The sequence below is a fragment of the Octopus bimaculoides genome, chromosome 30, assembly GCF_046866305.1.
Source record: "Octopus bimaculoides isolate indiv1 chromosome 30, ASM4686630v1, whole genome shotgun sequence".
NCBI lineage: Eukaryota > Metazoa > Mollusca > Cephalopoda > Octopoda > Octopodidae > Octopus > Octopus bimaculoides.
The window spans coordinates 16,320,938-16,335,937 of NC_142957.1; the positions used below are offsets into that span (position 1 = coordinate 16,320,938).

General features: G+C 35.3%; 1 protein-coding gene across 7 annotated transcripts in view; it reads right to left on the reverse strand.

Moving 5' to 3' along the window:
- The window catches only part of LOC106873123 (H(+)/Cl(-) exchange transporter 7), a 180,884-nt gene that overhangs the window by 59,925 nt on the left and 105,959 nt on the right, over window positions 1–15,000 (reverse strand). For all 7 annotated transcript variants that reach the window (XR_016239118.1, XR_016239119.1, XR_016239120.1 and 4 more), the window contains exon 6: window positions 13,288–13,397. Coding sequence is in view for 4 of the 7 variants with exons in the window: in XM_089345822.1 (XP_089201948.1) it covers window positions 13,288–13,397 (110 nt within the window). In the remaining 3 variants the exon portion in view is untranslated. The remainder of the gene's footprint in view (window positions 1–13,287; window positions 13,398–15,000) is intronic.

A 15,000-nucleotide genomic window follows, 5' to 3' on the forward strand; every position in this document is an offset into this window, starting at 1 on the left:
GGATTAACACATACTTTAAGAAATTGTTATTTCTTATATTTAATTGTTTATGTTATGGTTTTATTTACTCCGTGTACCCAGACTTTCTGGACACCCTGTATATATATACAAGGTGTCCACAAAGTCTGGGTACATGGGGATTAACACATGCTTTAAGAAATTCTTATTTCTTATATTTAATTGTTTATGTTATAATTGTATTCACTCCATGTACCCACATGGGGATTAACACATACTTTAAGAAATTGTTATTTCTTATATTTAATTGTTTATGTTATGGTTTTATTTACTCCATGTACCCAGACTTTCTGGACACCCTATATATATATATATATATATATATATACAAAGTGCCCACAAAGTCTGGGTATGTGGGGATTAACACATGCTTTAAGAAATTATTATTTCTTATATCTAATTGTTTATGTCATGGTTTTATTTCCTCCATGTACCCAGACTTTGTGGACACCCTATATATATATATATATATACAAAGTGCCCACAAAGTCTGGGTACGTGGGGATTAACACATGCTTTAAGAAATTATTATTTCTTATATTTAATTGTTTATGTTATGGTTTTATTTACTCCATGTACCCAGACTTTCTGGACACCCTATATATATACAGAGTGTCCACAAAGTCTGGGTACATGGGGATTAACACATGCTTTAAGAAATTGTTATTTCTTATATTTAATTGTTTATGTTATGATTTTATTTACTCCATGTACCCAGACTTTCTGGACACCCTATATATATATATATACAGAGTGTCCACAAAGGCTGGGTACGTGGGGATTAACACATGCTTTAAGAAATTATTATTTCTTATATTTAATTGTTTATGTTATGGTTTTATTTACTCCATGTACCCAGACTTTCTGGACACCCTATATATATATATATATATATATATATATATATACAAAGTGCCCACAAAGTCTGGGTATGTGGGGATTAACACATGCTTTAAGAAATTATTTTATCTTATATTAATTGTTTATGTTATGGTTTTATTTACTCCATGTACCCAGACTTTCTGGACACCCTGTATATATATACAGAATGTCCACAATGTCTGGGTACATGGGGATTAACATATACTTTAAGAAATTGTTATTTCTTATATTTAATTGTTCATGTTATGATTTTATTTACTCCATATACCCAGACTTTCTGGACACCCTATATATATATATACAGAGTGTCCACAAAGTCTGGGTACATGGGGACTAACACATGCTTTAAGAAATTATTATTTCTTATATTTAATTGTTTATGTTATGGTTTTATTTACTCCATGTACCCAGACTTTGTGAACACCCTATATATATATTTACAGATTGTCCACAAAGTCTGGGTACATGGGGACTAACACATGCTTTAAGAAATTATTATTTCTTATATTTAATTGTTTATGTTATGGTTTTATTTACTCCATGTACCCAGACTTTCTGGACACCCTGTATATATATACAGAGTGTCCATAATGTCTGGGTACATTGGGGGATTAACACATGCTTTAAGAAATTGTTATTTCTTATATTTAATTGTTTATGTTATGATTTTATTTACTCCGTGTACCCAGACTTTCTGGACATCCTGTATATATATATACAGAGTGTCCACAAAGTCTGGGTACATGGGGATTAACACATGCTTTAAGAAATTGTTATTTCTTATATTTAATTGTTTATGTTATGATTTTATTTACTCCATGTAGCCAGACTTTGTGGACACCCTGTATATATATATATATATATACAGAGTGTCCACAAAGTCTGGGTGCGTGGGGATTAACACATGCTTTAAGAAATTATTATTTCTTATATTTAATTGTTTATGTTATGGTTTTATTTCCTCCATGTATCCAGACTTTGTGGACACCCTGTATATATATGTATGTATGTATGTATATATATATATATATATATATACTAGCAGTATAGCCCGGCGCTGCTCGGGATTAAGCTAGGATTATTAAGTGATCAAGTGCTTTATTCAAACCAAAATAAGTAACATGGACATCAGATTTGAGCGAAATCTGTTGAAATTGGTTTGGCTGAAAATGGTTTGCTGGCAATTTGATTGGGAAATCCCATAAGGAATCAGTTTATTGGTTATTTCCACTTATTGACTGTTTTTTTTAAAGTTGCATTAGAGATCTGCATAGGAGAAAGTTGATCTGAAGGTTTGCATTGGGGATCTGGATTGGAGTAACTAAGGAAAACTTACCATCAGCCTTAACCAAAAAATAAGGGGCCTGTCCCTTCTAGGTTAACTCTAACCCTAACCCTAAACCCTAACCCTGACCCTAAAACTGTAAACCCTAACACCAACCCTAATGAACGATATAAAATAAACATATATTTTTTTTTTGTTTGACGCTTGGCAAACACTCTCTTTCTTTCTCTCTCCTTCAAGTGCCTAAGCACAGATTTGACTTCACCATGGCAACAAACTTCAAAATTGGTAAAAGTTTATTGATATTTTTACAGCTATACGCAGGTGCCTCTAAGAGAAAAATTTGACGAACATGCTGGGTTATAACGAATCTCCTCCTAAAATTGGAGCAACATGTGTGCTAATTTGTGGACGTGCATAAAGTACATACACGTATACACACACACACACACACATCTTCACTTTTATAGATATGATATATATATATATATATATATATATATATATATATATATATATATATATTATCTATCTACAGGATGTCCACAAAGTCTGGGTACATGGGGACTAACACATGCTTTAAGAAATTATTATTTCTTATATTTAATTGTTTATATTATGGTTTTATTTACTCCATGTACCCACATGGGGATTAACACATACTTTAATAAATTATTATTTCTTATATTTAATTGTTTGTTATGATTTTATTTACTCCATGTACTCAGATTTGTGGATACCCTGTATATGTATACAGGGTGGTCCACAAAGTCTGGGTACATGGGGACTAATACATGCTTTAAGAAATTATTATTTCTTATATTTAATTGTTTATGTTATGGTTTTATTTCCTCCATGTGCCCAGACCTTGTGGACACCCTATATATATATACAGATTGTCCACAAAGTCTGGGTACGTGGGGACTAACACATGCTTTAAGAAATTATTATTTCTTATATTTAATTGTTTATGTTATGGTTTTATTTCCTCCATGTGCCCAGACCTTGTGGACACCCTATATATATATACAGATTGTCCACAAAGTCTGGGTACGTGGGGACTAACACATGCTTTAAGAAATTATTATTTCTTATATTTAATTGTTTATGTTATGGTTTTATTTCCTCCATGTGCCCAGACCTTGTGGACACCCTATATATATATACAGAGTGTCCACAAAGCCTGGGTACGTGGGGACTAACACATGCTTTAAGAAATTATTATTTCTTATATTTAATTGTTTATGTTATGGTTTTATTTCCTCCATGTGCCCAGACCTTGTGGACACCCTATATATATATACAGAGTGTCCACAAAGCCTGGGTACGTGGGGACTAACACATGCTTTAATAAATTATTATTTCTTATATTTAATTGTTTATGTTATGGTTTTATTTCCTCCATGTGACCAGACCTTGTGGACACCCTATATATATATACAGAGTGTCCACAAAGCCTGGGTACGTGGGGACTAACACATGCTTTAAGAAATTATTATTTCTTATATTTAATTGTTTATGTTATGGTTTTATTTCCTCCATGTGCCCAGACCTTGTGGACACCCTATATATATATACAGAGTGTCCACAAAGGCTGGGTACGTGGGGACTAACACATGCTTTAAGAAATTATTATTTCTTATATTTAATTGTTTATGTTATGGTTTTATTTCCTCCATGTGCCCAGACCTTGTGGACACCCTATATATATATACAGATTGTCCACAAAGTCTGGGTACGTGGGGACTAACACATGCTTTAATAAATTATTATTTCTTATATTTAATTGTTTATGTTATGGTTTTATTTCCTCCATGTGCCCAGACCTTGTGGACACCCTATATATATATATATACAGAGTGTCCACAAAGCCTGGGTACGTGGGGACTAACACATGCTTTAATAAATTATTATTTCTTATATTTAATTGTTTATGTTATGGTTTTATTTCCTCCATGTGCCCAGACCTTGTGGACACCCTATATATATATACAGATTGTCCACAAAGTCTGGGTACGTGGGGACTAACACATGCTTTAATAAATTATTATTTCTTATATTTAATTGTTTATGTTATGGTTTTATTTCCTCCATGTGCCCAGACCTTGTGGACACCCTATATATATATACAGAGTGTCCACAAAGCCTGGGTACGTGGGGACTAACACATGCTTTAATAAATTATTATTTCTTATATTTAATTGTTTATGTTATGGTTTTATTTCCTCCATGTGCCCAGACCTTGTGGACACCCTATATATATATACAGAGTGTCCACAAAGCCTGGGTACGTGGGGACTAACACATGCTTTAAGAAATTATTATTTCTTATATTTAATTGTTTATGTTATGGTTTTATTTCCTCCATGTGCCCAGACCTTGTGGACACCCTATATATATATACAGAGTGTCCACAAAGCCTGGGTACGTGGGGACTAACACATGCTTTAATAAATTATTATTTCTTATATTTAATTGTTTATGTTATGGTTTTATTTCCTCCATGTGCCCAGACCTTGTGGACACCCTATATATATATACAGAGTGTCCACAAAGCCTGGGTACGTGGGGACTAACACATGCTTTAATAAATTATTATGTCTTATATTTAATTGTTTATGTTATGGTTTTATTTCCTCCATGTGCCCAGACCTTGTGGACACCCTATATATATATACAGAGTGTCCACAAAGCCTGGGTACGTGGGGACTAACACATGCTTTAATAAATTATTATTTCTTATATTTAATTGTTTATGTTATGGTTTTATTTCCTCCATGTGCCCAGACCTTGTGGACACCCTATATATATATACAGAGTGTCCACAAAGCCTGGGTACGTGGGGACTAACACATGCTTTAAGAAATTATTATTTCTTATATTTAATTGTTTATGTTATGGTTTTATTTCCTCCATGTGCCCAGACCTTGTGGACACCCTATATATATATACAGAGTGTCCACAAAGCCTGGGTACGTGAGGACTAACACATGCTTTAATAAATTATTATTTCTTATATTTAATTGTTTATGTTATGGTTTTATTTCCTCCATGTGCCCAGACCTTGTGGACACCCTATATATATATACAGAGTGTCCACAAAGCCTGGGTACGTGGGGACTAACACATGCTTTAAGAAATTATTATTTCTTATATTTAATTGTTTATGTTATGGTTTTATTTCCTCCATGTGCCCAGACCTTCTGGACATCCTGTATATATATACAGGGTGTCCACAAAGGCTGGGTACGTGGGGACTAACACATGCTTTAAGAAATTATTATTTCTTATATTTAATTGTTTATGTTATGGTTTTATTTCCTCCATGTGCCCAGACCTTGTGGACACCCTATATATATATACGGAGTGTCCACAAAGCCTGGGTACGTGGGGACTAACACATGCTTTAATAAATTATTATTTCTTATATTTAATTGTTTATGTTATGGTTTTATTTCCTCCATGTGCCCAGACCTTGTGGACACCCTATATATATATACAGAGTGTCCACAAAGGCTGGGTACGTGGGGACTAACACATGCTTTAATAAATTATTATTTCTTATATTTAATTGTTTATGTTATGGTTTTATTTCCTCCATGTGCCCAGACCTTCTGGACATCCTGTATATATATACAGGGTGTCCACAAAGGCTGGGTACGTGGGGACTAACACATGCTTTAAGAAATTATTATTTCTTATATTTAATTGTTTATGTTATGGTTTTATTTCCTCCATGTGCCCAGACCTTGTGGACACCCTATATATATATACAGAGTGTCCACAAAGGCTGGGTACGTGGGGACTAACACATGCTTTAAGAAATTATTATTTCTTATATTTAATTGTTTATGTTATGGTTTTATTTCCTCCATGTGCCCAGACCTTGTGGACACCCTATATATATATATACAGGGTGTCCACAAAGGCTGGGTACGTGGGGACTAACACATGCTTTAAGAAATTATTATTTCTTATATTTAATTGTTTATGTTATGGTTTTATTTCCTCCATGTGCCCAGACCTTGTGGACACCCTATATATATATATATACAGAGTGTCCACAAAGCCTGGGTACGTGGGGACTAACACATGCTTTAATAAATTATTATTTCTTATATTTAATTGTTTATGTTATGGTTTTATTTCCTCCATGTGCCCAGACCTTGTGGACACCCTATATATATATACAGATTGTCCACAAAGTCTGGGTACGTGGGGACTAACACATGCTTTAATAAATTATTATTTCTTATATTTAATTGTTTATGTTATGGTTTTATTTCCTCCATGTGCCCAGACCTTGTGGACACCCTATATATATATACAGAGTGTCCACAAAGCCTGGGTACGTGGGGACTAACACATGCTTTAATAAATTATTATTTCTTATATTTAATTGTTTATGTTATGGTTTTATTTCCTCCATGTGCCCAGACCTTGTGGACACCCTATATATATATACAGAGTGTCCACAAAGCCTGGGTACGTGGGGACTAACACATGCTTTAAGAAATTATTATTTCTTATATTTAATTGTTTATGTTATGGTTTTATTTCCTCCATGTGCCCAGACCTTGTGGACACCCTATATATATATACAGAGTGTCCACAAAGCCTGGGTACGTGGGGACTAACACATGGTTTAAGAAATTATTATTTCTTATATTTAATTGTTTATGTTATGGTTTTATTTCCTCCATGTGCCCAGACCTTGTGGACACCCTATATATATATACAGAGTGTCCACAAAGCCTGGGTACGTGGGGACTAACACATGCTTTAATAAATTATTATGTCTTATATTTAATTGTTTATGTTATGGTTTTATTTCCTCCATGTGCCCAGACCTTGTGGACACCCTATATATATATACAGAGTGTCCACAAAGCCTGGGTACGTGGGGACTAACACATGCTTTAATAAATTATTATTTCTTATATTTAATTGTTTATGTTATGGTTTTATTTCCTCCATGTGCCCAGACCTTGTGGACACCCTATATATATATACAGAGTGTCCACAAAGCCTGGGTACGTGGGGACTAACACATGCTTTAAGAAATTATTATTTCTTATATTTAATTGTTTATGTTATGGTTTTATTTCCTCCATGTGCCCAGACCTTGTGGACACCCTATATATATATACAGAGTGTCCACAAAGCCTGGGTACGTGAGGACTAACACATGCTTTAATAAATTATTATTTCTTATATTTAATTGTTTATGTTATGGTTTTATTTCCTCCATGTGCCCAGACCTTGTGGACACCCTATATATATATACAGAGTGTCCACAAAGCCTGGGTACGTGGGGACTAACACATGCTTTAAGAAATTATTATTTCTTATATTTAATTGTTTATGTTATGGTTTTATTTCCTCCATGTGCCCAGACCTTCTGGACATCCTGTATATATATACAGGGTGTCCACAAAGGCTGGGTACGTGGGGACTAACACATGCTTTAAGAAATTATTATTTCTTATATTTAATTGTTTATGTTATGGTTTTATTTCCTCCATGTGCCCAGACCTTGTGGACACCCTATATATATATACAGAGTGTCCACAAAGCCTGGGTACGTGGGGACTAACACATGCTTTAATAAATTATTATTTCTTATATTTAATTGTTTATGTTATGGTTTTATTTCCTCCATGTGCCCAGACCTTGTGGACACCCTATATATATATACAGAGTGTCCACAAAGGCTGGGTACGTGGGGACTAACACATGCTTTAATAAATTATTATTTCTTATATTTAATTGTTTATGTTATGGTTTTATTTCCTCCATGTGCCCAGACCTTCTGGACATCCTGTATATATATACAGGGTGTCCACAAAGGCTGGGTACGTGGGGACTAACACATGCTTTAAGAAATTATTATTTCTTATATTTAATTGTTTATGTTATGGTTTTATTTCCTCCATGTGCCCAGACCTTGTGGACACCCTATATATATATACAGAGTGTCCACAAAGGCTGGGTACGTGGGGACTAACACATGCTTTAAGAAATTATTATTTCTTATATTTAATTGTTTATGTTATGGTTTTATTTCCTCCATGTGCCCAGACCTTGTGGACACCCTATATATATATACAGGGTGTCCACAAAGGCTGGGTACGTGGGGACTAACACATGCTTTAAGAAATTATTATTTCTTATATTTAATTGTTTATGTTATGGTTTTATTTCCTCCATGTGCCCAGACCTTGTGGACACCCTATATATATATACAGAGTGTCCACAAAGGCTGGGTACGTGGGGACTAACACATACTTTAAGAAATTATTATTTCTTATATTTAATTGTTTATGTTATGGTTTTATTTCCTCCATGTGCCCAGACCTTGTGGACACCCTATATATATATACAGAGTGTCTACAAAGGCTGGGTACGTGGGGACTAACACATGCTTTAAGAAATTATTATTTCTTATATTTAATTGTTTATGTTATGGTTTTATTTACTCCATGTGCCCAGACCTTGTGGATACCCTATATATATATACAGAGTGTCCACAAAGGCTGGGTACGTGGGGACTAACACATGCTTTAAGAAATTATTATTTCTTATATTTAATTGTTTATGTTATGGTTTTATTTCCTCCATGTACCCAGACTTTCTGGACACCCTATATATATATACAGAGTGTCTACAAAGGCTGGGTACGTGGGGACTAACACATGCTTTAAGAAATTATTATTTCTTATATTTAATTGTTTATGTTATGGTTTTATTTCCTCCATGTGCCCAGACTTTGTGGATACCCTATATATATATACAGAGTGTCTACAAAGCCTGGGTACGTGGGGACTAACACATGCTTTAAGAAATTATTATTTCTTATATTTAATTGTTTATGTTATGGTTTTATTTCCTCCATGTGCCCAGACCTTGTGGACACCCTATATATATATACAGAGTGTCTACAAAGTCTGGGTACATGGGGACTAACACATGCTTTAAGAAATTATTATTCCTTATATTTAATTGTTTATGTTATGGTTTTATTTCCTCCATGTGCCCAGACCTTGTGGACACCCTATATATATATACAGAGTGTCCACAAAGGCTGGGTACGTTGGCTCTAACACATGCTTTAAGAAATTATTATTTCCTATATTTAATTGTTTATGTTATGGTTTTATTTACTCCATGTGCCCAGACTTTGTGGATACCCTATATATATATATACAGAGTGTCTACAAAGTCTGGGTACATGGGGACTAACACATGCTTTAATAAATTATTATTTCTTATATTTAATTGTTTATGTTATGGTTTTATTTCCTCCATGTGCCCAGACCTTGTGGACACCCTATATATATATACAGAGTGTCTACAAAGGCTGGGTACGTGGGGACTAACACATGCTTTAAGAAATTATTATTTCTTATATTTAATTGTTTATGTTATGGTTTTATTTACTCCATGTGCCCAGACCTTGTGGATACCCTATATATATATACAGAGTGTCCACAAAGGCTGGGTACGTGGGGACTAACACATGCTTTAAGAAATTATTATTTCTTATATTTAATTGTTTATGTTATGGTTTTATTTCCTCCATGTACCCAGACTTTCTGGACACCCTATATATATATACAGAGTGTCTACAAAGGCTGGGTACGTGGGGACTAACACATGCTTTAAGAAATTATTATTTCTTATATTTAATTGTTTATGTTATGGTTTTATTTCCTCCATGTACCCAGACCTTGTGGACACCCTATATATATATACAGAGTGTCCACAAAGGCTGGGTACGTGGGGACTAACACATGCTTTAAGAAATTATTATTTCTTATATTTAATTGTTTATGTTATGGTTTTATTTCCTCCATGTGCCCAGACCTTGTGGACACCCTATATATATATACAGAGTGTCCACAAAGGCTGGGTACGTGGGGACTAACACATGCTTTAAGAAATTATTATTTCTTATATTTAATTGTTTATGTTATGGTTTTATTTCCTCCATGTACCCAGACCTTGTGGACACCCTATATATATATACAGAGTGTCCACAAAGGCTGGGTACGTGGGGACTAACACATGCTTTAAGAAATTATTATTTCTTATATTTAATTGTTTATGTTATGGTTTTATTTCCTCCATGTGCCCAGACCTTGTGGACACCCTATATATATATACAGAGTGTCCACAAAGGCTGGGTACGTGGGGACTAACACATGCTTTAAGAAATTATTATTTCTTATATTTAATTGTTTATGTTATGGTTTTATTTCCTCCATGTGCCCAGACCTTCTGGACACCCTATATATATATACAGAGTGTCTACAAAGGCTGGGTACGTGGGGACTAACACATGCTTTAAGAAATTATTATTTCTTATATTTAATTGTTTATGTTATGGTTTTATTTCCTCCATGTACCCAGACCTTGTGGACACCCTATATATATATACAGAGTGTCCACAAAGGCTGGGTACGTGGGGACTAACACATGCTTTAAGAAATTATTATTTCTTATATTTAATTGTTTATGTTATGGTTTTATTTCCTCCATGTACCCAGACCTTGTGGACACCCTATATATATATACAGAGTGTCCACAAAGGCTGGGTACGTGGGGACTAACACATGCTTTAAGAAATTATTATTTCTTATATTTAATTGTTTATGTTATGGTTTTATTTCCTCCATGTGCCCAGACCTTGTGGACACCCTATATATATATACAGAGTGTCCACAAAGGCTGGGTACGTGGGGACTAACACATGCTTTAAGAAATTATTATTTCTTATATTTAATTGTTTATGTTATGGTTTTATTTCCTCCATGTACCCAGACCTTGTGGACACCCTATATATATATACAGAGTGTCCACAAAGGCTGGGTACGTGGGGACTAACACATGCTTTAAGAAATTATTATTTCTTATATTTAATTGTTTATGTTATGGTTTTATTTCCTCCATGTGCCCAGACCTTGTGGACACCCTATATATATATACAGAGTGTCCACAAAGGCTGGGTACGTGGGGACTAACACATGCTTTAAGAAATTATTATTTCTTATATTTAATTGTTTATGTTATGGTTTTATTTCCTCCATGTGCCCAGACCTTGTGGACTCCCTATATATATATACAGAGTGTCTACAAAGGCTGGGTACGTGGGGACTAACACATGCTTTAAGAAATTATTATTTCTTATATTTAATTGTTTATGTTATGGTTTTATTTCCTCCATGTACCCAGACCTTGTGGACACCCTATATATATATACAAAGTGTCCACAAAGGCTGGGTACGTGGGGACTAACACATGCTTTAAGAAATTATTATTTCTTATATTTAATTGTTTATGTTATGGTTTTATTTCCTCCATGTACCCAGACCTTGTGGACACCCTATATATATATACAGAGTGTCCACAAAGGCTGGGTACGTGGGGACTAACACATGCTTTAAGAAATTAATATTTCTTATATTTAATTGTTTATGTTATGGTTTTATTTCCTCCATGTGCCCAGACCTTGTGGACACCCTATATATATATACAGAGTGTCCACAAAGGCTGGGTACGTGGGGACTAACACATGCTTTAAGAAATTATTATTTCTTATATTTAATTGTTTATGTTATGGTTTTATTTCCTCCATGTGCCCAGACCTTGTGGACACCCTATATATATATACAGAGTGTCCACAAAGGCTGGGTACGTGGGGACTAACACATACTATAAGAAATTATTATTTCTTATATTTAATTGTTTATGTTATGATTTTATTTACCCCATGTACCCAGACTTTGTGGACGCCCTGTATTTACACACACACACACACACACACACATATACATGCATATACATACATACATATATACATATGCACACCCACATGCACACATACACACACACATACACTCACATACACACACTCACACACACACACACACACACATGGTGATTGCTCCATCTTCACAAATGATTGTCGTCACCTTGTGCTTCCTCTTTGTCAATGGCATTTCTGACTTTCCATCTGCGACCTCCCAGATGACAATTCAATTCCACTGCAGATCTGCATAGTTTGAAGCATAGGTGACAAACGAAAGTTGTAACTTAACTGTGCACTTCCTATCGGTTAGGTTTGCACATGTCACCACTCTTCTATCACCTTAGAACTTTCAGTAGATGAGGTCACCATAAAAAGACAGGTGTACATCATTGGATTCTAGTGATAAACATCTGTACAGCATGAATACACCTGTTTGAGTCTCCCTGATTAGTTTCTAGCGACTGGCAGAAATGAGATGACCAGTAATCACGTAAAACTACAGGTTTTACATCAGTGTGTCCCTTTTCTAGAAATATGCTGTGACAACAAATAGGGGTTCCTCACTCCCAGTGGTTTTATTGTAGAGTCTCATGGCTTAGTGGTTAGGGGTTTGTCTCATGGCTTAGCGGTTAGGGGTTTGTCTCATGGCTTAGTGGTTAGGGGTTTGTCTCATGGCTTAGTGGTTAGGGGTTTGTCTTATGATTCTAAGATTGTGGTTAAGATTCCTGGCTTGGGTTAGGGTTATGTTCTTGAGCAAAATACTTCATTCCACATTGCTCTAGTCCATTCGGCTGACAAAAATGAGTAATCCAGTGATAGACAGGCGTCCTGTTCAGCTGGGGAATATATACGCCATGGAAACCGGCCCTTGTGAGTCTATATCACTCAGGAAGGAATTTCATGGAGGTGCATGGCTTAGTGGTTAAGGTGTTAAGGTGTTAACAACAAACAAGATGAGGACAAATATCCGTCAAATGTAAATAATGTACTTCATTTCATGTTGCTCCAGTCCACTCAGCCGGCAACCCTGAATAATCCTATGACAGACCAGCGTCCCATGCAGGTGGGAAATTTATATGCAACGGAAACTGGGAAACTATCCCTTATGAGTCGGCATGACTCCTGGGAAACTATCCCTTATGAGTTGGCTTGACTCGAGAAAGTAACCTTTATTTTTTACGTTAGTGGTTTTATTGCATACCCTGATATCAACGAAGGGTATTTCTGCGTCACTATGCTACACACACACACACATACATACGCATACATAAGAATTAATAGTAATACTCACTGCAAGATATGTGACCAACGCCGATGCTATAGTCGAGATGATCACATTGAAACCAATCCAAACCAAGGCTGGCGTGTACAGGCACTTGTCTTCAACACATTTGTCGATGACTTATCAAGAAATTATGTTAAGGAGAATCAGAAATATAAAATGTATTTTCATCATTCTTTTTTTCTTGCCTTTAACCCTCCAATGCGGAGTATAGGCCACTTATAATTGAATTCCATGTCGCATAATCTTTGGCTTCTGTACTTATACTCTGCCATGAATGTCCCCCTTTCTCTAGTTCCTTTTGTGTTGATCTATGCCACGAGTTCTTAGGCCTACCTTTCTTTCTATATCCATCCGGATTCCACTGTAAAGCACTTTTCGCTACATCTGGTCTGTCTTTTCTAATTGTGCTAGCGATTCACTTCCACTTGTTCTTAAATGTTTGCTCCCTAATCGAAACTTGATTCGTTCTTTGCCATAGCTCCATATTGCTTGTGTGTTCTGGCCATCTGATTTTAAGTATACTACGCAAGCACCTATTGATGAATGATTGTATTTGCTTATTTGACTTAACTGTTGTTTGCCATGTCTCAACCCCATACAATAACATCGCTTTTACGTTAGTATTAAAAATTCTTATTTTGTTCCTTATTGAAATTACACTTGCGCTCCATACTTTTTTTAACAGATGAAAAGCGATCGTTGCCTTACTTATTCTCGTCTTAATATCTTTGTTGGTGTCGCCTGAGAATGTTATCTTACTACCTAAATACATAAACTTGGCTACATACTCTAGTTCACCGTTATCATCATAACAATAGCATAATGTAGCAGTCCTGGTTAGGATGAATTTTACTGTTGTCTTAGCCCCAGGAAATATTGTCTCCAGCCTTGTGACTGGCACGAACTGATCAGATTTGGGGATCAATCAGGATTTGGGATTTCTTTTCTCCAGTTTTTTCACTTAATGTTTGAGAACAGTCAGGGTAACTTTTAGTATTTTCATTTGTGAGAACGGTCGAGTTTATTTCAGATATTCTCATTTTAAAAATCATCTCTGGCTAATTGTTGAGAGTACGTTGGTGTTGTCTTGTTGGAGGTTTGTGCTCTCTTATTATTATTATTATTATTATTATTATTATTATTATTATTATTATTATTATTACTACTACTACTACTATTATGGTCTGAAATAGTAGTGTTTCTGACATTCTGTATTTCTCTTATTTCATGGAATCTTATCAAGTGAAACTATGCGGAAGATCTTTGTTTTATGGAGAACTTGGAAATAGCATGACTCCATTAATGTTCTTTTTTTGTGTTTCCTCACCTGGGAGCGAAAAAAAATAATAGACTTTTGTTTGCGAAGAAAACTAAATTCTTTTCTATGGCTTGTGAATAACAAAAAAGCAACATTGAAAAATGCTCTACCAACACAACCACCACCACCATTATCAGCAGCACCACAACCATCACCATCACCACTGCTGCGGCCTCCACAACCACCACAACCAACGCCACCACCACCACCACCACCACCACCACTGCCATCGCCTCCACAACAACTCCACCCACTGCCACCACCACCACCACCACCACCACCACCACCATCACCACCACCACTACCACCACCACCTTCACCACCACCACCACCTTCACCACCACCACCACCACCACCACCTCCACCACCACAATGAAAGTAAATTTCAAGCAAAAACAAAG